Consider the following 25852-nt stretch of genomic DNA (forward strand, 5'->3'; position numbering starts at 1 on the left):
CCTAGAATTCACCACAGATTTTTTTTTTTTTTCAAATGGTGTCAGGCTTATGAAGTTACAATAATTAAATCAAGCTTTAATTAAAGCAAGCAACAATCAAAGACAGCTTACTTTTCAAGAGTCATCTGAAATGTGTCAAATGCACAAAAATGATCAAATGTGCATTTGGGGTATTTGGTAGGTATACTTAAAAATAATATCTTTTTTTTCTTTCTTATTTTGCTACAGTTAGCTTAAATTGGATAATATGACCATGGGAACTGGGTAGGTCTTGTCAAGTCAAGTCACCTTCATTTATAAAGCGCTTTTAACAGTATGGATTGTTTTAAAGCAACACCAAGGAACTTTTCCTCAGCGGTCGCCCTACAGGTTGAAAGCGGAATTGCCCATTACCGCTGTCGTAAATAATTTAGCCTACCACAGCCTACGGTCGCACGCGCACACTCGCTGTTTATCCTGCACCGGCTTTGGAATCAACAACGGCAGACATCCCAACCTGCAAGAAGTCATTTCAGGGAGGTATATCTTGGTGACTGGATTGTTGACGGGGGGTGGCGGGTTGACTAGCTTTCGTGAGGCACACTCGCAAGGTCTCTCGCTCTCTCCCTCTCTGTCGTGCTCGCGCTATGTGTGTTATGCGCGCAGTATGTTCTGTCTCGCATGCGCGCTCTAGATTCCTGCAGAATTTGCGGGCATCAGGGAGACGCTATAGACTTGGGATGTCTGCAATGGCCATATGGTGCGTTCAAGTCCTCCTGGGGAAGTTCGTACGTACGAGGTGGGAAGTCGTGTTTACGACGGCAGTGCGTTCAAGTCACTTTCGTCGGAGGAAGATGGCGGAGTAATTTCTCTTAATTAATTGCACAAAAATACAGTAAGGTTCTTAAACTCTTGTTCTAGAAAATGAAGAACAAAGAAATGTGCATCGGATGTACTTTGTTTTTTTAATTAATTTATGAAGCCACTGCCAACTTTATCGTTACATGTTGCACTGTTATATTATAATGCCATCATATTCTGTGCAGGAAATTCGCTTAACTGCGCTGTAAATAAGAAAACCTTGACAATATCACTGCATAATATTTAAGTATTGTGGTATTCCGCCATGTTTCTCAGTGACACGCCCACAACTCGGAAAGATCGGGGTTTAGAGAAAATCCCGAACTCCCCACTGGTATTTACGACATTGTGGTGGCGTTCAAGTGCGTTCAACTCGTAAATACGATCTATACGAGATGACTTGAACGCACCAATAGACAATTTGAGGAAGGGGTGGGGGAAGTGACGTATGCCGTAAAGCAGTCGAGTTTTGCAGTTCTTTTTGTGCTCGGGTTACTACCCGAAACCCGAAGTTACATAGTGCGAGTAAAAGCGATACAGACCACGTCAGGCTATGGCAGACGTGTCATTTAACCTATTGTAAGTCGATGTACCATCACAAGGGTCTTGGAAATATATTATGAAGGTTGAAAAGTCCCATAGTGTTGCTTTAAAGCAGCTTTACAGTTCAAATAGAAATTACCGTAAAAGATTGTTTAGGCTTTACAACAGCATTAGGATAAAGTTATTGTCCAGCTAAAGTTAGTTTTGATTGATTCACTTCCGTTGCGAAGATCATTAGTTATTAACTTAGGGGCCGCTAACACGACACCGTTCTAACAGAAAAAACGCACTCCGGCCTCCCATCCGCACAAAACAGTGCCTGGTGTCTCGAGAACGCACTCCCTGAAATAGGTTCGAAGGTTCAAACGATTATCCGTTATCTCTGCGCAAACCTCAAAAACGCAAACCCGCAAAAACGCAGACAGAAACTATGTTCAGTCCATAGGTATGCGCGTTTGAATATATATGTGCGCAGGCGTGTAGTCCTTCTTCACAAATCAACCCTCAACAAACTACTTGTCTGGTCTTAAAAGTTTATAAAACAGAAATTTGTGTCGCGTCTGCGTAGCCACGCAAACCGGAATTATCCCGACAAGGTTTTATGTTTACAGGGGTAAAGGGAGGGAGGCCTTCACAGGGGAGAGACTAGTTGACACTTCAGGACTGCGTTGTCGTCGTGTCCAGGCGATGGTCCTTCATCAGATCTGGATACGGCCTGGATCCGGCGTACTGCGGTAAACCTCGGGATAAACAGAGACACTAATATTAGCGTAGACGCCATCCTTCTTATGATGTACCAAGTACATCAGGATTTATGGGAAGTGTTATGGGATTAGTTCTGGCTGATCTAAACTATGCAGCCTAACATTGAATTATAGAAGTCTATAGTGTGTTATGTGTATGCTAGGCCAAAGAGATGTGTTTTTAGTCTATTTGAACTGACAGAGTGTGTCTGCTTCCCGGACAATGGTAGGAAGACTGTTCCAAAGTTTTGGTGCTAAATAGGAAACGGATCTACCGCGAGCAGTTGATTTTGATATTCTAGGTATTATCAACTGGCCATAATTTTGAGATCGCAATAGACGTGAAGGACTATAATGTGTTAAGAGCTCGCTCAAGTACTGGGGAGCTAAACCATTCAGGGCTTTATAAGTAATCAGCAAGATTTTAAAATTTATACGATGTTTGGGAGCCAATGCAGTGTTGATACAACCGGGGAACTATAGTCATACTTCCTGGTTCTAGTAAGAAGTCTAGCGGTCTAGTAAGAAGTAAGACGCTGCTGACGTGTGTCTGGTGTGTGTGTGTATTCGGGTTCAAATAAATATGGCTGGGCAAAAAAATGCAAGTCTTCCTCTGTGTGGAAATCCTTAGACATGTTTATGAAGATTGTTTTGTTTCCAGCGTGCGTCTCCCTCAGACTGTAAACGAAGCACGGGCGCACCAGACACACGTCAGCAGCGTCTTACGTCAGCGGCGGCACTGAACGCGGATCCACAACAGAACCGGAAGACAATACAATGCTGAATAAAGTCCTAGTTTTTGTTATTTTTGGACCAAAATGTATTTTCGATGCTTCAACACATTCTAACTGACCCACTGATGTCACATGGACTACTTTGATGATGTCTTTATTTCCTTTCTGGACAAGGACAGTATACCGTACATACATTTTCAATGGAGGGACAGAAAGCTCTCGGACTAAATCTAAAATATTTTAAACTGTGTTCCGAAGATGAACGGAGGTCTTACGGGCTTGGGACGACATGAGGGTGAATTAATGACATCATTTTCATTTTTGGGTGAACTAACCCTTTAATGAAGCTGTCTCGTCCACTACTTCTTCTTCTCTCCTGCCATGTATCAGGTCATGGTCATTCTGGGGCATCGTTAGAAGTAATCATGACGTATATATATATATATATATATATATATATATATATATATATAAAGTATTTTGTTGTTACAGGACGAGTAGGAGACTTAGATCAGAAAGTTGTCATAGGAAACAACATGGCTGTTCCGCTGCCTGTTTTCATTACATAAACATTTCTAAAATGTTACAAACTGGTTCAGACAAAGTTAAATAAAATAAGTAAATATTTTGTGGTTTCTGCATGGGGCAATCATTTGATTCAAGCAATAAAACATTTTTTTTGGGAAAAATACCAAAACCCAATTCTCAACCTCAAAGATCACTTTGATTTTACTTTGACTTTTGAAACATGCTGTAAAGTTTTCTTCTGGTTTATTTTCAGCTCTCATAAAGTTGGTTAAACTCATAAAGCATCAAGCTGACACTTTAATGTTATGGTGAGAAGTTCATATTTACGAGTTGGGAAGTCATGTTTACGACCTCAGGTGTGTTCAAGTTACGCTGCATCTGAAATTGCATACTTCCCTACTATATAGTAAGCGAAAAACAGTATGTGACTAAAGTATGTCCGAATTCATAATACTCATAAAAGAGTAAGCAAAAAGTACCCAGATGATCTACTTTTTTTCGGTGAGATCCTGAAGTGTGCATATGATGAACACTTTTTATTACCTGAAGCCACGGGAGAAGATTTGTGAATGACAGTGAAGCGTCGTAACTGATGCTGGTAGGTCACATGATAAGGTCAACATGGCGAATGTGGTATAGCCTACATCCAAATTACGTTCATACTGATACTACACACATTCATACTTAGAACATACTTTTTTAGCGGTGGTGAAGTAATTATTTAAAATAAGTACCTACTCAAGAGAGTAGGCTATGATTTCGGGCTCAGCCACTTTGGAGCAAGATGGCTGTGTAGCCTACGTCTCTTAATTAACTACACAACAATACAGCAAGGTTTTTAAACTCTACTTCCAGAAAATGAACAAAGAATGTGCATTCAGGTGTGTGTGTTGCTTTCTAATCTTTTTAATAATAGTCACTCTAAACTTTATTGTAGGCTATTATATTGTAATATTACAATGCCATTCGCCTATTTTGTGCAGGGAATTAGTTTATTGTGTTGTAAATAAAAAAGCCTGACAATTTTAATACAAACATTGTGGTATTCCGCCACGTGTCTCACTGACACGCGCCCCCACTCGCAAACATGGGGCTTAAAGAAAATCCTAAGCTTCCCACTCGTCTTTACGACTTTGTTTGTGGTGTCGGTCATGTGCGTTCAGCTCGTCAATACGATCTTTTCGACATGACTCGAACACACCATGAGGTTCTCCCTCGGTTTCGGGGGTTTACGGAGCGCAGCGTCAGCGGTGTTGTGCTCAGCACGCGCTCGGTACTGATAGGTCAGTGTGTGGTGGTAGTGGTACTGATAGGTCAGTGTGGTGGTCTGCTCCACTTCCAGAGGACCGGCTCGACTGAACTCCTCCTCCGAGAAGCAGTGATTGCTCGCCCGCTCGACTCCCCTCCTCCGCCGCCGTGACGGTCTAACGGGAGTCAATGATGAAATGGATGCGCGGTGTTGTGTATAAAGTTGCGGACTTCACTAAAAGCTTTAAAACTGGCGCGGATAGAAGTCGCAGAGTTTAATTTTGCCAGCTGCCTAGGGTGGGTTGACATGAAGAAACGGACTTTTAGTGAGTTTTAATATGTTACGACTTCTGTTACCACGCGAGATGATGTCAATAACATGTGGAAAGTGCGCGCGCTGGACATTGCGGCAGGTAAGGGTGAGTTAGATGCAGTTTATTTTCTTCACGATGTTGCGGGTTTGCTGTCAGATTTTTGTTGTCATTTTTCATGATGCTTATTGAGGAATACTCTAGCTCTAGTCCACACCTAACTTGAATAGGCTACGCGAGATTTAAAACGCACAAGATGTTAGATGTAGTCTAACGGGTTAGTGTTGATAGCTATGTGGAAATTCATATTTGATATTGTGGTCAGTGAAAGTTTCAGTTACCATGGTTTACACGAGAGTGAATTAAACAGATGACAGTGCAACAAAAGTTATCAAAAAGTCTGTGTGACGTCATGTGCACTCTTTGCAAAGGAGCAGGACAGCTGTGTGTGTGTGTGTGTGTGTATACACACACACACACACACAATACAACAATTTGAGAATAGTAACAATATAATTATATATATATATATATATATATATATATATATATATATATATATATGTGTGTGTGTGTGTGAGTGTTGAATTTAACTATTTTAGGTATTTTAAGTAGGCCTAGCTATTTGTAATCCCTTGGTCTAATGTTCTTTTCCCAATTGTTATTCACACATAAAAAAAAAAAAAAAAAAAGGAAATGTTTTTTATTATTAATGTTGTAGAATAAATAATTGTATATTTGCATACAGTTGTGGCAGTTCTCCCAGCTAACAAACTATCGCAAAGTTATGAGGAAACATCCAGTAATGTTAATAGAACATTCTATTCAGATTTCAGGTCAGAGTTCAGGTCTAATGTTCTCAAAGTGTTAGCACAAAACATTTAGTTTTTCTGAAACGTTTTAGTTGGATGTTTGGCAAAAAAAATTCAAATGTTACTGCTTGTTCAGAGAAAAAAAAAAAACAATGATCCCATAATGTCTTCATAAGTGAATGGAATGTTCGCATAATCAAACAAAGTTTATTCTCTTTAAGAACATTTCAGTGGCCATTTATTTAATTAATATTATATTATCTGCAAGTACAGTTTTTATATATATTTTTAAGATAACTATAAGTGCACCTTCAATACAATATTTTAATATAATATTTGAAGGCTTAAAGTGGATCAACTTTAGTTTTGTGCAGTCTGATTTGTTTGCAGCGGTGTTGTTCACCACAGTCTGATTGTCTGTGTTGTTCTGGAAGCTTTTTCATGGTGTGGACATTATTCCAGCACCCAGACTTTGACATTAGTGCTTTCTGGTTTGAGACCGGAAGGTTTAAGGAGCCGGTACAGAGACATTTTTTGCTCAAAATTGCCTTTTCTGTGGAAAATATCTGAAATGAGCTCATTTCCTTTTTTTTTTTTTTTTTGCCTCTCTCTCTCTCTCTCTCTCTCTCTATATATATATATATATATATATATGTGTGTGTGTGGGCCCTCATCTGAGCTCTCTGCTGAGAAGCCTGAAATATGTTTCATTATCCATGTTGTGGATGAAGAAATTGTATTTTGCTTTTGGAATACAGCAGAGTTTGTGTATCAGAACGTCTCAATCTCATATCGTCCTTCTTCTCTCACTCACACACACAGACTATTGTTGCTTTTGTAACACTAGCTCTTCCCAGCTGTCAACTGGCTCATGGTAATCTCTCTGTGTGTTTCACTCAAAGTTAAAGAGCAAAGCTGTGTGTGAATGTCAGTAAGCATGTGTTTGTGTGTGTTAACAGGTGTCCATTCTAAAGATTTCACTTGTTGGATTTGTCTATGTTATGCAGCTAGTAGTGTAACCAGTGGCTCGCGACACCAGTTATAAAATCACTTGTCTGGGTTGTGTAGCGTTGTTGAGAAAGACACGGGACAACGGGCGGCGGTTTCACTGGATTTACTCTGATATATAAAACAAACAAGAGCAGCCTCTGAGTAAATCACCCTTAAATTGTTCTATAAAACAAATGAGATGTACATTCAATCACCATGTGCTTTCCTCTCTACACATATAGGCCAAAGTAAAAAATATAACTTAATTAGGGTAATATGATCAAAATAACCACACAGATTAGTAAAATAACATAATACACATAAATTGCAGTGAAGATTTAGACACAAAAGCAACATTTAAAATAAAGATGAATTAAGATTAACAAGAGCCAAAAATAACTCACCTCTTCAGTGCATTAACAATGCCAAGAGGAAGAGGAGGAGACAATTATAATATTATAATAAATATTGATTATGTATATAATAAACAATACATAAGTTTTAACAGTACACTTTCTGTACCTGTTACACTAGACACTATGATCCTCAGTCAGTGTTGTTGGATTCAGATGTAATGGTCTAAAAGGATGACATTTTCAAGGAATGCAAGATCGGTCTGAATTCAATCTGTTTTCTAATACAGTTTTCTACAGTTGGAACCACAGGTTATTTCTGTGGAGTGATTTGTGTGCCAATCAAAAACCCAGCAATGCTGTATTTAAAGATGAGTGAAATGAAAGGAGTTAGAATCAAACGCATGATACTTTAATATCAGCTTCTTAACTTGTAAAAAGGATCTTGCCGGGTGGACTTGAAGGCACCAGTACAGTGTATAAATATGCCATTGTTTTAGGGTTATTGTTTTGAAGAGAGTAAGAGGAGGACATCAATCTCTCTAGCTGACAGGATCTCTTCACTATCATGCCAGAGGTCAAAGGTCACGACCTGCGACCTGGCTTGATTTATAAGTGACGGTGCACATCATGTGACATTAGAAACTGCACAGACCACATGGGTGTTTATGCGCTGGATTACTGTACAGACATAAATATGATTACAATAGTTTCCACTCATGATAAACTGTACAGAATTCTGGATTGAAATGCTTTAGTTTTGGAGGTTGGTGTGTTTTGTACGGTAGGCAGAGAGGGAGTGAGTGTTCTGCACATCTGCTCACACCACACACACAATGCTGACCTGAATAAAGGAGCAAGTGAAACGCCGGCTTGTGTTGTCGTTGCAGTTCGTCCCAGCGGCTGTCCTGCTGGGATGTTTTCCAGGCCAACTTGTTGAAATATCTACACATGGCAAGTTACATAACATTACATAAAAACAGGAATAAAACTAGCTTGGAAGTGTGTGGAGGAATGAACCTTTGTATCTGGTAACCCATTTCCTGTATACATTATGGAAAAGATATATGTGACTTGAGAAACAAGTGATATAAATCTGTAAAACAAGGGAACATGAACAAAAGCTTGAGTTTAAACACCCTTTTTTGTTATGTACTTTAATAATATGTTCTAATGTTATATATATATATATACTGGCCAATGCATCCAAACTTTTGAGCAGTCGTGGCCTAATGGTTAGAGACCTAGACTGGAAGTTTGCGGGTTTGAATATATATATATTAGTGCTGTCAAACGATTACAATATTTAATCACGATTAATCGCATTAATGTAATAGTTAACTCACGATTAATCGCACATTTTTATCTATCATAAATGTCTCTTGATTTCTTTTTGTCCCATTATTTTTTTCTCATTTTAATGCTCTTATCAACATGGAAAAGTGGATCGGCTTGCTTTGTGCAAATGCATTTTATTGAAAACAACATTGGCATATACAGTGGTCAATTTCACACTAATATTCTCACTTGGAGCAAATAATCTCTCAATGTAACACTGTCCATCAATAAAAGGGTGAAAGAAATACTGACGAGGTCCTGATATTGACGAGGGGGCGGAGAATTCGCATCAGCTGTGTGTGTGTGTGTGTGTGCTTGGCCATCATCAAGTGGTATTTCAGACTGGACGTGCTTCGATGACGATAGCTCAGTTCACAACAACAACAAAACCACACAGATCACTTTGGTCTTGTCAATGGAACCATTTGGCAACTTTTAAAAAGTAAACTTTCCATTCAGAATCTTATTGGCATCCATTTCGGCGTCTCGTGCTCGTCATCCACTCAAAACGTAACGTTAACCAACTATTTGGCCGGCTCGCGAGCCTAAACAAGTGTGTGCGTCGTGCCTGTAGTTTTGTTTCCGGTCTAGCTAGATCCGCTTGCGCTTTGGTCGACGAAGCAACAAAACGTCCTCGTGCGGCGCAAGCCATTGAAATGAATGGGTTTCATCCGCGCCGCGCATGCCGCGTCCTGTTGCAAAAGCATGTGAAAAAAACTGCAAAGTCTGCTAGGCCAAAAAGACTGTTAATAGCGCGATAAAAAATACGGCAAGAGCTTTATTTACGGTAATACGGCATACCGTGAACAGGATCACTCCGCTTGTCTCTGCACGTTTTAGACATTTCTCCCAGCAAGCGGCAATGGAGGAGGAAAAACCCACTATAATTGTTGTTTCATGGAATGAAACAAGAGTTTTTCAGAGGAGAATGTAGTTGTTTAAACCTCGAATCTTTGGTTTATGCATAAAGAAAATGTGATGCTACAATGTTTTCTGAGTTGTGAGATCCAGGTGATCATCTGGGAGTCAGCGCTCATGTACCCTGGCGAGAACAGCCTGACCTCAGCATGTCATTCTGACACTTCCCACTTGCTCTGATTTCTCCATAGCGGTTAAACATCATTTATTTTTGGTAAATCTAACAGGCAATCTTTCATGTAATTTTTTATTATAATTATATTAAATATTAATTATTTTTTTATGACAGTTGTTACAGTCCATTTTTTACATTAAACTTACAACATTTAGAAATTATATTACTATATTATACTATATTAAATTATTATGTTTTTGCATTATAATTATAGTACAATTTTTTACATTACAGTAATGAGATTGTGATTAAGAGTTATGAAAATAATTATACAATGCTAAATGTATTTTTTCTATGGACATGTATTTAGACACCTGTACATGGTCTGGACATATTTTTTTAGATTCCCCCAAAAGTGTAATTGCCAGATATATAACAGATAACCCAAGGCTCAATGAGTGAGGTATTGATTATGTAAGTTTTATCAGTCTCGTCTGCTTACAGTTTATCCTCGAGTGTTTGTTATCTTGATTTTACTTGAATCATTTTCTGTTAGTTTTACACATTTTCTGCATGGTTCATATTCGCCTCTTCCAGGTTCTGGCACATGTCCCTTGTGTCTTCATACTTTATCTCTCATCTTACATCAAACACTTTCTAATTATAGCTTGTCAAATTAGTAAAGATGATTAGCCTTCGACACACAGTATTATACAGCAGTAACTCGTCTGGTGAATTGTGTGGACGTGTTGGGATCTACATTAGGGGTTACAGTACATCAAGCAGAATGTGGTTTCTCTCCCAGCCTTTCATCACATGACCTTCTAGCAATCAGAGGGAAACTCCTGCTGTGAGTCTCCACAGAGACACGCGTGCTGCTTATGAAACACAACTCGTCATCATGTAGACGGATGCATTAATAGAGCTTAAATACTTCAGGTATTTCATCTCAATACACTCTAATCATTACTAGAATCTAGGGAGCGACAGATATAATGAAAATGAAGAATGAACTGTCAGGTTTGATAAGATAAATCTCTTCTGCCAGAAAAAAATATATCACAGAGGTAAAACATATGACGATATAGCAAGTATAGCGGCAGACTGTTACACCACACAACTTGCAAAGCATTTAACTTAATGTAATGGAACATTTCTAAAAAAAATAAATAAAAAAAAATCGTTTGCTCCTGAATACTTAATATAATGTAGGGCAGAACTTTATCCATCAGGTTAGCTGTTGTATTAATGGGGAATTAATATAACTGTTCTTCATTCACATGACCTTGGTTATATAAAGTTGTTCCAAGTTATTACATTTTGATGAAGGATGACTGTAATGTGAGTTGGTGTCTTCATATCGTAATGAACCGCACTCTTGATATATCTCAGATCCCAGCAGGAGGATCTTCTCCTCTTTCACAGTAAATTATTTATTTACATTTATAGGTTGTCAGCTTGTAATTGTCACTGGGCGTAACTGACAGGATATGATGTTTCAATCAAAAGAATTTCAGTAGGCCTCTTTACAAATCTCTCAACTGTTACTTTTTAAACTTCCATACTAGTGTGCTAAACCTTTTGTTTAATATGCATTTAGGACACATTTAAATCTGGATAATTACACAAGTTTATACGGTTCTATATGGTAACTCTATAAATGGACTAAACTGTACAGTTCTCTGGATTACTTGATTCTGATTGGTCAGTCATTAGTCTGCTTGTGTATTACCGTTCACAAGTTTAGGGTCTGACTGATTTTTATGCTTTAATTTTTAAGTCTCTAATTCTCATCAAAGCTGCATTTAAAAAACAGTAATTTTGTGCACTTCAGCTTGTATTTAACCCAGGCTTTTGAAGATTTTGTAGGTTTAGAAGTTTTGGTGCAAAAAAAGTGTTTCACACCTGTTCTTCAAGTCTGTGATGTAATTGATCTGAATTATTTTGAGACAACTGTCACAAATATATTTTCTGATTGCATTTGCATGTCTATTTTGTTTACTTACCAGCACCCATTCATTTTGCTTGTAGCAAACATATTTGCATATTTTTTTAGGCAAAAGGAAGGGGTAACTTTATTTTCCCCAGGTGTATGTTCTATAATGCTCATAAAGACTGTGAATCAGTGCAATTTTAGTATAATTGAGATACTGTTATAGTTGCCATTAATATGTGATTTATTATTATTATTTTTTACATTTTCCAGTATACTTTTTCCCGGTAGCAGCACCGCACCTCTAGTTCACACATATTGTAAGATTAATAATTTCACGTGTGATTGTGTTAATGAGAGAGAGGAAGAGAAGCGAGGTTATATAGCAGCGATAGCCTTGAGTGTGTGTCTTGACACAGTGACACAGCCTCTCATCTCAAAGAAACCCAATCCTGTCACAATCTGTCAACAGTTCGCTCGCAACCTGACAGCGGCTCCCTGCTGTTCCGCAGAGAAATGTGGAACGGTATTGCTAACATTATACACATTCTCCTCTGATTTGCAATTTGCATATTGGTCCAGTTGCTTCATTTTAAAGTAATCAGATGCTGATGTCGGTTGTGATTTGGAGTATGGCCTTCTGATTTGTGTGCCGTAGGCCTGAGCAGCTCAGTGGAAGTGATTGTTTAAATATTGGATGTCAACTGGATTGTATTTGTGTTTCTCAGTACTGGGTCAGCGGTCAGGGTGTTTGGCCTGCGGGCTCTTTAAACATCTCTCATTGGGCTGTTTACTCTAGTCATGCTTTTGTTTGCACTATCTGGTCCTTTATCACTTTCGTCTCTATTCTCGTTCAACTGAACACTACACCCCATCCAGTAGTATAGTAGTGTGGTTTATAGTAAAACCACAGTGCCATGCCTCAAATCTGGTTACTTGAACTTTATTTTTCAGTTTGAGGTTATTCCCAAAATAACTTTTTCAAAGCACCTCAAATCATTCCAACCCTGAATGAACAGGTCTTTCAACCAACCTAGCATGCTTTGCAAGACAATATTGAAACTAGTAGACAGAATAAATTCAAACCGTACTGCTTTCAGAGCATGTATGCATGTGCACACTCACAATTATTGTGCTTCATTTTTGATTTGCTGATTTGTCTCTGTGTTTGGTGATGCATCTTGTCCATGTGACTGTTTGTGGCTTTGTATGTATTTTTAACAATATCTTTGTGTTAAACACTTAGTCACCGGTGTCCTAGTTACCTGGCATCCTATCACCTTACTCTAATCTTTAGGCCGTGGCCGCTGAATGTGTCGGAAGATTGAGATGCAGGGCATTGTGGGAACAGCAACCTCAGGAACGTGACCAACACACAATACCTGCTCCAGACATTCCCAACCTTCTTCAGGCTTGTTGTTGGGACAACCGGCGTGTACATCTCAGGAGAGAGTCTTTTTACACAACAGTTAAAGGCAATTGAGATCATTTCAATAGTCTTGAGTTTTTAAGCTTGTGTTTGTGCGTGTGAGACCGTCTCGGACCTGCGGGGAGTCCTGGAGTACTGTTACACCGATAGCCACCCCTTATGCATGTTTCATCTGCTGGGAGGAGAACAGAGCCTTCCTTTGTCATCTAATACGTCCAATCCACCAGCTGTAGGCCTCAAACACTCCCAGCAGTTTTACCCACCTCCACCAGTCCGTCCACCCAAACACCATCAGGTGCTCTTTGTCAGTTCAAAGTGTAGCTAAATCGAGAAGGAAAGAGCCCCGGATTCTCAAGCAATCGTCAAGAAAGTATTCTGTAAGGAAATTCAGCACCGGACTGGATCTTTGACTTTTGACCAAAGTACATTTTGTGCTCCGGCTCTTTACAGACGCTCAGGATCAACTTAACACCTCCGTTTCCTCTTGAATCTTTAACTCGGTCGGTTTGGCAGATCGGGCTACGTCTCAATTTAGCATCTTAACGGTGATCACAGCGGCAGGGGTGGTGAGTGTGGAGCATGACGGACACCCTTCGACCACCATCCCTCCAGGTGCACGTCCCCCGGGACGATCCCGGCCATGGAGAGGGCGGAGGCGGAGGAGGTCATGACAGCCTCGTCTGGTCCAACTCGTCCACCCCCACCCTGCGGCGCCGACGGTTTAAGATGAGGCGAATGAAAAAGCTGCCCAGTGAGCGGGAACGGCTTGAGAACGGGCTACAGTGGCAGCCAGGATCACGCTCGGCTTCCAAAGAGTACCTTCAGCTGCCCTCCATCGAGATCACGCCGTCCAGCGACGAGGACGCGGCCTGGTCCAACAGCTCCACCCCGAGCGCCTCGCCCCGGCGCAAACGCTTCCTGCTTCGCAAGTGGCTCAAGGTGCGAGAGAAGAAGGAGCAAGGCAGTGAGAGCAGGTTGGTGTTTCAGACGTGATTCTGGAGATATAAACATACACCTCTCAATTGGTGATTTATAGCAGCAGTTACTCTTATTTTGGGATTGTTCGCCCAGATACGGTTTGATTCTTTTCGTAAAAACAAAAACTATCATACAAAGTTAAACGATTATTTATTATAAATACCACTATACATAATCAATATATTTTTAAAAACACGAGAAAAAAATGGACTTGCTGTAGATCAAAATAATATGTTTTAACTTAAAGTAACACCAGGTAACTTTTCAACCTTAATATATTTCCAAGTCTCTTGTGATGGTACATCGACTTACAATAGGTTGAATGACACGTCTGCCATAGCCTGACGGGGTCTGTAGCGTTTTTAATCGTACTTTTAAACTTCGGGTTTCGGGTAGTAACCGGCGAACAAAGAGAACTACAAAATTCGACTGCTTTACGGCATATACGTCACTTCCACCACCACCCCCACTTCCTTAAAATCGGACGTGCGAGCCAAATGTTATAGTCATGGCCGAAGCAGCACAGAAAAACAAGAAAGCAAAGGTTTTATCGGAGCAAAGCAAAAAGAGAAAAAGAGAAAGTGATCGCGTTAAAGGCAGAACGAGGATCAACATTGGGCCAGCATTTTCTCGCTGGCGTGAGCTGAAGGAGGAGGAGGGGTGCCCGACCGATGCGGACTTGGCAAAAAAAAAAAATCAAATGAAAGCCTATGTCTAAACGGCGTGTACAAGTTTGGTAGGGGCTACATTCTTGCAAGTAAATATATAAGATGTACAAAATCATATTTTAGGATACCTAACATGTCTGTGATATTTGTTTATTTGTCTTGCCTCAAGCTATAATGCAAATCGATTTGTAAAATTTGCAGATTCATTTATGGTAGCTTGATATTATAATATTGACGATATATGGTTATTATCTACCACTCAAACATTGCATTGAAGTATCATATAGATCCAGTAAAACGGTAACCAATAGACTAGGCTACTATAATGACACTGGCTTGTAAACGTGAGCATCGCGATCATTTGTCGTTAGAAAAAAATAAAACCCATGAAATTATATTCATATGACATGCTGAAATATATGCCACTGTACCTGGGATGAAGACATTTCAGACAAGACGCAAGCAGAACACCTGCATGTGACCTCCTCCTACAGTGTTCAGGGCTATCATGGTTGTCAACAATTGCACGTGCATGTAGGATGACAGAGTTTACGACAGTAGTAGAGGTCTAGAGGACAATACTGTTTCTCAACTGTAGGGGGACCCCACCCCGAGAGCAAAAGTAACCTGGTGTTACTTTAAAGGGTTAGTTCACTCAAAAATAAAAATTCTGTCATTAATTGCTCACCCTCATGTCGTTCCAAACCTGCAAGACCTTCGCTGATCACGTACGTCAGAACGCTCACTCATTATTGGCTAGCTCCTGCATCAGCATCACACATGTGCTCACGTGAACCGCGTCGACCAATAATGAGCCTGCGTTCCGACGTAGAACCTGGAAGCGCTGCACTGTGTTTACTACGTGATCAGCGTAGGAGACTGACATGGAAGAGATTGTTGAATGAAAAATATATTTTTGGGGTTGTTTTGCACACAAAAAATATTCTCGTCACTTCATAACATTAAGGCTGAATCACTGTAGTCACATGGACTATTATAACAATATCTTTACTAACTTTCTGGGCCTTGGAAGTGGTAATAACGTTGCATTCTACAGTATACGGAGGGACATAAAACTCTCAGATTTCATAAAAAATATCTTAATTTGTGTTCCGAAGATGAACGAAAGTCTTACGGGTTTGGAACGGCATGAGGCTGAGTAGTTAATGATTTTCATTTTTGGTTGAACTGTCCCTTTAATGTCACCATAAACAAAAGTTAATTTTGTTAATTTTCTCTTGCGATAAAACTAAAAACAAATTGATCAATATTCTCTTTGAAAGACCTTCGTGTTTAAAATATGCGTCATCTTTTTTTTTGCACATCAACATCTGATATCAAGAGAAAATACTATTTAAACAAAATGATTGTATTTTTTTCAATAAGGGGTATTATTTACTTTATAACAAACTGAACAAAACTGGTTTAAACCAGTAACCACGATCATGTGTAGTTAATTCTGTAGGAATTGGCTTAGCTCTATATGGTGGAAATTAATTGCACATGAAGTAGCAATGATTTTTAGTAATAATAATGATTTTAATTTATATTCATTTATTTCAGATTTTGTGTACTTTCTTCTTTTAGTGTTTATTATAAATCTGTTTGTTGCATGCAGCTTTGTGGTTTTATGGTTTAGTCTTGAAACTTGAGAGTATTGAAAGTTGAACTTGTTGAATCCAATAAAATGTTGGCCAGTGCGGTTCAAGATCACCTTATTGTGGTTTATTGATGATAATGATCAACTCACAATAGATTATCCCTCTTATTACATGGCTGCATACTAAAAAAAATGAGTTAATAAAACACGATGCCAGGCCAAATGAGCCTAATATGGAGGGGAAGGAGGCAGGATTGAGTACTAGGTACAGGGAAGCAATCTTTAACAGTCTTGGATAGGGTTCACTGACAGTGATATGTAACTCTAATGACACAGTCACTGCCTTGCTTGCTGCTTTGACAGTAATTTGCAGTAGGAGGTTGAAAAGCCACAAAAACTCATTTGGCTGTGATATTAATTTTATTTTTATTTTTTTGCCACAGTTGATTTGCATCATTTTGCATCAGGTTCCAGCCAGAGCTAAATATTGTAGGTTCAGTCCTTGGTAGAAAGTATATCCTTAAGCAATGCATGTCTATCCTGGGATCTCCGGCACTCAGTGCTGGTTTCTTCGAACAAAATAAGGCTGCTAAATGGAAACTAATAAATGTTTCTTTAGAGAAGAGCCCATAATGTCATTTAGTGGTTCGAATTGAATTTTGTGGCTCATTTAAAACATTGAGAGGAAAATAAATTGGATTACAAAGTCTGTGTTGCCTGTGTGAAGGAGATGTCCGTTTAAAGCTAATATGATTTCAAACCAGGTTTTCTTGAGTGTAGGAGAAAATGTGACAGAAGAGAGCCAGAGAAAGTGTGGTGTAGAGAGGAGGCTAGGTGTGTTGCAGATGGGTGATTTCAGTGCAGACAGCTTCGGTGATTATAATAGGAGCAATTTCGTTTTGGTGTGTCATGCGTGTAGTTTACCGGTGTAACTTGGCGCATTTAATATAGAATTCAACTTAAGTGTGGTCAGGCAAAGTCACAGATGTGCAACTCTACATATATTGATCAATTTACAATGCCTTTAGTTATAATTAGGGGTGTGATGAGATGTCTCGTCGAGTGAAAAGCTGTCTCGCGATATGGCCTTGACGGAGAGTGAGGGTGACATTAGCATAGAATATGCCACCGCTACACTCACATTACATTACGATGCCCACCGCGGCACCGCCTCCACTGTTGTTTTCTGTTTTTATAAAAAAGAAACTATTTATTGTAAACTATTTAAATGTCTGCTCTGCTCACCCAGCACGAGTTTCAATCGCACACAGACACAGTGCCGCAGGAATCACGGTTCACTGATCGCGCGACGATGGCGGATGATTCGTTGCGCAACAGCCTAAACGGCTAATACATGTCTTATCTTGTAGAATGCGCTGTACACAAACGCACCAGCCTCACTCACTCACTCGCTTCTCTCTACCCGGCCTTTCCGAACTGCAAAATAAAATGGCAATTTTACAACAATTATAAAGAGTCTGTGTGCTACAGTACTTTGACTATGTTTGCACTTGCACTTATTGTTTGCACTCAATAAGATAATACTGTTATTTATTTTTGATATTTATACTGTTTTTGTTTCTCTGTTCAATTTGTGGAAAGGAGTTCAATTATGAGGTCACACGCATCCTCGATCAGAAGTTCTGGAAGCTCATAATTCATGTACAGTAAGATCTGAAGAAGAGACTCGTGTGAAATCATACAAAACCAGTCAGTTGAGTTTGTGGCAAAACCTTTTACAGTGCTTGTATATTGTTGTCTTTCATGCATTTGATAATTCATACCAGGGGCGTAGCAACCGGGGGGGACATGTCCCCCGCACTTTTAGAAACAGGTGATTCTGTCCCCCGCATTTTTTTTTTTGACCCAGCGCCAATATTTCCGCCTGTGTTCTCTGATTTGTTACTTAGACTTGAGTGAACTAACATTGGACGAATGGACGTTTATATTTGGTTAAATTTCGGTTGCGACGTCGGGTGACCAAAATTCAATGTAAATTCAGCATCTAATATCAATGTTAAATTGATGTCCAATACCGACGTCAGCTGACGTTGAGATTTTGTTGTTTTTGCGTAACCAAAATCCAACGTTAAGTCAACGTCAAATTGACTTGACTTCAACCCGATTTTCATTTTCAACCAAAATGCAATGTCTGTCCGACGCCAACCTAACGTTATAGACGTCTGGTACCTGCGAGAAAAAAGATTGCTCAACAATTTGTGGCCTGCAGGGAAAGCCGAAAAATTCAGTTTGGTAGTTTTGATTAAAAATCTCACTTCAATTTTGATAATTTTAAAACCTTGTAAGCTTGATTCAGGTTTTATTGATGTATTTTTATAAAATGTCTGTTGTATAAAGTTACTGTAGATTTAGTCTGTATAGGCCTACTCATTGAACATTTTTTTTTGTCCAACTATTAAGAAGTGAGATAAAAGTTATTGTTCAAGTGTAGTGTAACTTAAATATTGTAAATATCATAAAATATCTTTATTTCATAAAAATAAAGTATAGATGTCAACAGTGGTCTTAAAGTCCCAAGTCCTGCTGTATTTTTTTATTTTGAGTATGATTTCACAAAAATGGGTTGCTGTAAGCTATCATGGCATGTTCCCAAAATTGCCACTAGGGTGCTGTAAAATGCCAATTGCTATTCTATCTAGAATTTTTTTATTATTATGAACATTGCCTTTGGCTCACATCACCATACAGCTTTTGTCCCCCCCACTTTTATGCTCTTTCTCTGTGTGTGTGGCTGTGCGCACAGATAACAGTCCCGATTTCCGCATCTTCTTCCACGTTTAAAAACGTTTGAATGTGTAAATTGGCAAGACAAAACACGTCCAAATGATAAACATTCACTCGATGATGGTTCAACTTAGCAGTTGATCCGCGAATCACATGCGTGCCGAACCATAGGGCCTGGTCTGTACGGATCAACTGCGATCCGTTGCACTCCTTATAATTAATGAACACACTTATCATCATGATTGCTCTTACCAGCGATGGAGAAAAGCCAGTAAGTAAACGTGTCCCTGTCCCCAAAAATGTTGGTACTCAAAAGCGCTTCACTCAATGTTTTCTGGTGGCATCGTTTATTTTGACCAGTTCTGTGCACTCCTGACTATATTAATTTAGTATATTTTAGTGTCACCCACTCGGCAGCCAATAATGATTTGTTATTTTATTTAGTTTATTGGTTGTGTACATTTGTTGTGTTGTCTTTGTTCATTATAGCAGATTTGTACAAAGTTCAAGTCAAGACCTCTAGACAAACCCTCACAGTTTCAAATTAACCAGATGATGTAAGATCAGATCATGTTAATATTGTGGAAACAAACTGGAAACACGAGACTCAGCATTGTGCTTACTGACCTTTAGACCGTAAAGCCAGAAGCAAACTACATCAATAAAACCACTATTTTTATACCAATCGAATGGTTTTTGTTCAGTAAAACCTTTTTATTTAAAATAATTTAATTTAAAAATGCAATTACTGTTCTTATATCTTGTGAAACAGACCTAAACATGCATTTATATATATAAAAAAAGAAAAAGTTTTTGCATATATGGCAAACCTGTATACTGTATAAAGGATACAGTATAGATAGACTGAAACATTCAGCACTTTTCAGCAACCAATTTTTAATACATAATTCAGTCTTCAGTTTTGAAGTAGTTATTTAACAAAATCATGTTTTATTCTATTTTAAGAGATGGTACATAGATATGTGATTTGAAAGGGACTGAATGGCAGATGCACAGCTGTACAGTTATATAATACATGCTCATTTTTAATATCTTCTCTCAATTATCAATCAAGCAAAATGAAAGATATTAATAATCATACACGAGGTTTTAAGACTGATTTGATGGGTTGAGTATATTTGTTGAATTGAGTGTTCCTGTAGCACAACGCTAGTCCCAGGAAATGCATGAAGTGCTCAAATGTGTCCCTTAAATGTTCTGAATAAAGTCTCTTCAGAATAAAGTACCTGTCAAATGCACAAAGGTAATGAAAATGCACAGAATCGCTCTTCATCATTGATCATTGCCTTTGAAATGATCTGAGAAAATCACTCTTCCAACAAAGTGTTAATAACAGTTCAAATAGGGGTGTGCGATATCACGGTTTTTGATCGTGGACGATTAAAATGCCTTCACGATCTGCTTTTGAAGAAATATCGTAGTATGGTGACAGTTCAGTTCCGGCGCTCAACATACACAACGCCTGTACATTCACACATCAAGTGTTAACGCAGCGGTGGAGTTACACTCACGGGACACTGCAGTTCATAAAAGTTCATTATTTGCCTGTGCATTAAAGCTTTGCCGGTTAAACATTTCATTCGTGTGCTGTTGCGCGGTTCTAACTAACATGCGCTTTTCTGAGCGCGTACACCCGAAGCACACACACTAAAACGTCAAACAGCGCCTGCTTACTGGACTAAGTTATCTTTCAAGTCTTATTGCGCTAATACTGTCAAATACACACAAGGTATACATAAACACAGTTGGTTATGTCTAAAGTGAAAGCACACATTTGAGAGAAAATAGGGTGCGTGTCCATTATATGCACCGGCCTTAAAGGGATACTCCACTTTTTTTGGAAATAGGCTCATTTTACAACTCCCCCAGAGTTAAACTGTTGAGTTTTACCGTTTTTGAATCCATTCAGCCGATCTCCGGTTCTGGCGGTACCACTTTTAGCATAGCTTAGCATACATCATTGAAGTGGACAAGACCATTAGCATTTCTAAAAAAAAATTACCAAAGAGTTTTGATATTTTTCCTATTTAAAACTTGACTCTTCTGTAGTTACATCGTGCACTAAGACCGACGGAAGTTAAAGTTGCGATTTTCTAGGCTGATATGGCTAGGAACTATACTCTCATTCCTGCGTAATAATCAAGAAACTTTACTGCCGTACCATGAGTGCAGCAGGCGTAATGATATGACGCAGCGCCTGAAAATAGGCCACCTTCCGTCAACACAACGGAACTATTTTCAGGCGCTGCGTCATATCATTACGCCTGCTGCTCTCATGGTACGGCAGTAAAGTTTCTTGATTATTACGCAGGAATGATTTCCGTCGGTCTTAGTGCACGATGTAACTACAGAAGAGTCAAGTTTTAAATAGGAAAAATATCGAAACACTTTGGTAATTTTTTTTTTAGAAATGCTAATGGTCTTGTCCACTTCAATGATGTATGCTAAGCTATGCTAAAAGTGGTACCGCCAGAACCGGAGATCGGCTGAATGGATTCAAAAACGGTAAAAACTCAACAGTTTAACTCTGGGGGAGTTGTAAAATGAGCCTATTTCCAAAAAAAGTGGAGTATCCCTTTAAAGTGACAGTAGCAGTGTTGCCAGATTGGAAATATCCAAGTATCGTACCAGAAGCATAGACGACCAGAAGTCAAAATTATCGTATTTGGAAGAAAATTATCGTACACGAGCCAAATGGTTGAGAGGGGGCGAGGGAGTTGACCGGAGGGGGGGACGATCATTTTTTATCGTACATCGTACAGAGGTCAAAATTATCGTACAAATACGATAATAGGCTTAATGCCGAGCGTCACGTGACCAAGCCGGAAAACAGATCACATCGCTTCCGATTCAGGTCTTTTGTAAGTGCTTCATGAATTTTTTTGCGGTTTTACTCAAGATAACTTAAAAGGAGCAAGCAAAAATGAGCATAACCAATGTCCCTCGCATGTGCAGATTGATATTTAAACGTTTTTTAATTTTTCTTCTTCACACTAACGTTTAGATATTTAAATAGCATAAAACACCAATAACAAAGTGAACTTAGTAGGTTAGCTGATTACCTTAAAAATCCATAGATATCGTAGTTAGTTCTTACGGCCGTTAACACTTTCTCTGACAAGCGGATGCAATGAGACCCGTTTTCCATAAAACCATAAAACCATAACCATATTATCGTAGGCCCTACGTCTGGCAACACTGTAGCTTAATAAGTAGGCCTAAACATTCCCTTAAAGGGATAGTTCACCCAAAAATAAATATTCTGTCATTATTAACTCACTCTAATGTTATTCCAAACCTGTATTCATTTATATGAAATATGGCATTATTCAATATTCTTTCATCAGCATTAGTGTTTAATTTTCATGTGTTTATTAAATCTGCTCTCATGCATTTGCTCACAGCATTTTCATTTTTGTTCATTAGTGCATGCGTCATTTCCCTCACCAGGTTTCACGGTGAAGCTACAGGTCTGCATACAGTATATATTTGTACAGTCTGCTTCGTTTGATGCAGCCATGCTGAAAGCATCTGTGCATTCTCTCTGGATTTTTAGCCATTGCAATTAAAGGGGACATATTATGCACTTTTTTAAGACATAACCGACTGTGTTTATGTGAATTCTCGGCAAGACTGGCATTTTGATATCATTTTGTGTGTTTTTGACCATTAATTAGTCGTTATTAGCCGCAAAAAAAAGAAATCACGACTCGCAGGCTGTTTGAGAGGCGGCTTTTTTTTGCTCACTATGGGTGTTAGCGCGAAACCTGCGGGAATTGGTAAAATTATGCTGAAATTCAGGCCCTGTAACACCAACACTATTCGACTGCAGCCGGTATCGGTGTACCGGAAGTATTGGAAGTTTGGAACCATTTCAGATATTTCATTATCAATACATAGTGAAAAATGTATATTTTTGACAACCCCAGTGCTGACTTGTATAGAGAATAAATCAGCAACAGCAGAATAAAGCAATTCCCAAACAGCCACAAAATATCTAAATCAGAAGTCTCATGTGTCACGATTCTTTCGCTTTTCAAAAACAGAATGTCCTGAATTTGTTATGGAGCTTAATGTTGAACACAGAAGGCGGATTAATAGTTAAACAGTTTTCCGTGTATTCTGACACTTTCCTCTGTGAAGTGTCGGCAGTAAAGACACTCGGAAGCTGTCCTGATCCCAAACAAGAGCGCAATTATTCAATCCATCCAGCAGAAAGGTGGGAACCAAAGCTGTATTTTGGGTTTTTGAAGTGTCATGAGATTTTGTTTGTTAGTGACTGAGGCTTGATGTTTAGTACTCTGCAATACATTTATTATTTACGGTCTCTGAGAGAGAATCCATGCTCAGTTCACAGCCAATATGGGTGCAGTAGTAAAGGTGTTCCTTCGCGTATCTCACTTGCTTTCCTCATTCGGTGTAGATATTCTATCTGAGAGTCTGGGTTCAGGAAGGTCTCTTATCTGGGCTTGTGTATGCGATGTCTCGTCTCGTAGGGTTTCTCCTTCTGCTGAGATGTATCCAGACCGTTCCCAGTCTGCCTTGCTCTGATAAGAGCTTCTGCTGCTATTTTAAGATATGGGGAACTTGTAAGTGTGTACCTTCCAGCTGAGAGACTCTGTCCATGTTGTTAATATTTCAGATTTAAGAGTTATTTTTTCTCAGCTGTAGAGGAGCACAGTAGGTGTAAAATTGTTCTCATAATGCAAGCTTAAAGTCTTAAGTCCTAAACTGCTTGGTCTACTTGTTTACCGGTCATGGATGATCTGGATGATGGAGTTTGGAGTCTTATTTATTTTGAAAGTTTGGGATTGATACGTTTTTTAAATATTTTTGAAAGAAATCATGTGCTCGCATAGTATAAAAAAGTTTTCTTTTGTAATATTTTCAAATGTAATTTATTCCCTTGATGTCAAAGCTGAATTTTTAGCATCATTACTCCAGTCTTCATTGTCACATGATCCTTCAGAAATCATTCTAATATGATGACTTGCTGCTCAAGAAATATTTCTTAACAATGTTGAAATCAATTCAGGATTCTTTGATGAATAGAAAGTTAAAAAGAACAGCATTCATTAGACATAGAAATCTTCTATAACATTATAAATATCTTTACTGTCACTTTTGATCAATGTAATGCATCCTTGCTGAACAAAAAAGCATTATTGACATCAAAATAGTTAGTAATTATACGTATTTATATAACTCCTTTATATCTATAAATGAATTACATTTTTTTTTTTTTTATGAATCTAAAACCCTACGGTTGGTCATGTGATTGTGCGAGTGTGTTTCTACATATTTTTAGGTGATAGGAGACTCACTTTGGAAAGTCTTGCATTGTTCTTTTATCACAGAAAAATTCACTGTCTTGGCTTTTTCACTTTCATTTGCAGTAATATTCATTCATCATCATTACTGAGTAAGGGTTAGTGAGTCTGGGTTATGTGCTTTTTTATATGCTCTTCTCCAAAATGTATATATTTTCATTTAAAGCTCCGGCAAAGCTTTAAATGAAACGCATTGACAGGCGAGTTGGCGAAGCTATGATCTTTCCCAGGACACAAATGGACCGATTGGTGTTTACACTACGAATGCCAAATATAGTTTGTTCACTTGTGTTTCTGACTGGCAAATCCAATCCAATCGCAAACATTTTGGACCCTTGGTTTTAACACCTGGATTTTAGCGATGACCACTTATTTCAAGAGCTTTTCATTGACATAGTGCCTCTTCAAGTGTACAGGATTAATATATTTTTTTGCAAGTTTATATGTATAAAAATGACATATTCATCATCAGACTACTTCAAAGCTGGCTGAATTTGTCTCGTGGGCCAGCAGTTGAACAGCGAGCAGCGTGTTCCTAGTCTGACGTCAGCCTGGGCCGTTGGCCTGAAAGCACTGGGGTTTTGTTTCAGCAGCAGTTAAAACACACACAAAGAGTCAGACAGGCAACTGTCATGAATGATTCAGGAGTGTTCTAGGCCATGTCGAGCTTCAATCCTCTCTAGTTAGCAGGGAAGTTATACGTAAGGACCCATTCTGAGGAAAGTCTGGACCCTCAGGCATGTGTGCATAAACTCACACTCCGGCTCAATCTGCAGTGTGTTAAGCAAACTAGAGGAGCTGACACGGGTCAAATGCTGTCAGAACAACTGACCATAAATGAGAGATTTGCCTGCATAGTTTGAATTGCAGATATGAGCTTTCCTGCCGGTGTGCGTAGCCCGTAGTCATCGCAGGCAAATACCTGCACGCACCTGAGCGTAGCGCACAGCAACAAATCCCCGGAGCTGATGCATGAGGAGATCCAGCATGCCCAACGGGAATTTATCCAAGTTAAAATTAAAGTTTTTTTTTCCCCCAGCTATTTACCTTTCATTGAGTGAGTAATATGTTTGTGAATGTAAAATGTCTGCAAAGTTTCAAAAATTAAAGTGCAGATAAATGGAGTTAGTGTCTCCTTAAAGGGTTAGTTCACCCAAAAAAGGTCATTTATGACTCACCTTCATGTCGTCCCAAGCCCGTAAGACCTCCGTTCATCTTCGGAACACAGTTTAAGATATTTTAGATTTAGTCCGAGAGCTTTCTGTCCCTCCATTGAAAATGTATGTATGGGTATACTGTCCTTGTCCAGAAAGGAAATAAAGACATCATCAAAGTAGTCCATGTGACATCAGTGGGTTAGTTAGAGTGTGTTGAAGCATCGAAAATACATTTTGGTCCAAAAATAACAAAAACTACGACTTTATTCAGCATTGTATTGTGTTCGGGTTCTGTTGTGGATCCGCGTTCAGAGACGCTGCTGACGTGTGTCTGGTGTGTGTGTGTGTGTGTGTATTCTGGTTCTGTTGTGGATCCGCGTTCAGTGCCGCTTCTGACGTGTGTCTGGTGTGTGTGTGTATTCGGGTTCAAATAAATATGGCTGGGCAAAAAAATGCAAGTCTTCCTCTGTGTGGAAATCCTTAGACATGTTTGTGAAGATTGTTTTGTTTCCAGCGTG

General features: G+C 39.0%; 1 protein-coding gene across 11 annotated transcripts in view; it reads left to right on the forward strand.

Moving 5' to 3' along the window:
- The window catches only part of gramd1bb (GRAM domain containing 1Bb), a 205312-nt gene that overhangs the window by 81848 nt on the left and 97612 nt on the right, over positions 1-25852 (forward strand). For 10 of the 11 annotated variants that reach the window (XM_056234211.1, XM_056234212.1, XM_056234213.1 and 7 more), the window contains exon 1: positions 13352-13809. The exons of the other annotated variant lie outside the window; for it this stretch is intronic. In XM_056234211.1, the coding sequence (XP_056090186.1) occupies positions 13415-13809 (395 nt within the window). In that variant the 5' untranslated portion in view covers positions 13352-13414. Of the gene's footprint in view, positions 1-13351; positions 13810-25852 lie in introns of those variants that run through there. 11 annotated transcript variants of the gene reach the window in all.

The sequence above is a fragment of the Rhinichthys klamathensis genome, unplaced genomic scaffold, assembly GCF_029890125.1.
Source record: "Rhinichthys klamathensis goyatoka isolate OS25496 unplaced genomic scaffold, OSU_Roscu_1.1 h1tg000391l_1, whole genome shotgun sequence".
Classification (NCBI taxonomy): domain Eukaryota; kingdom Metazoa; phylum Chordata; class Actinopteri; order Cypriniformes; family Leuciscidae; genus Rhinichthys; species Rhinichthys klamathensis.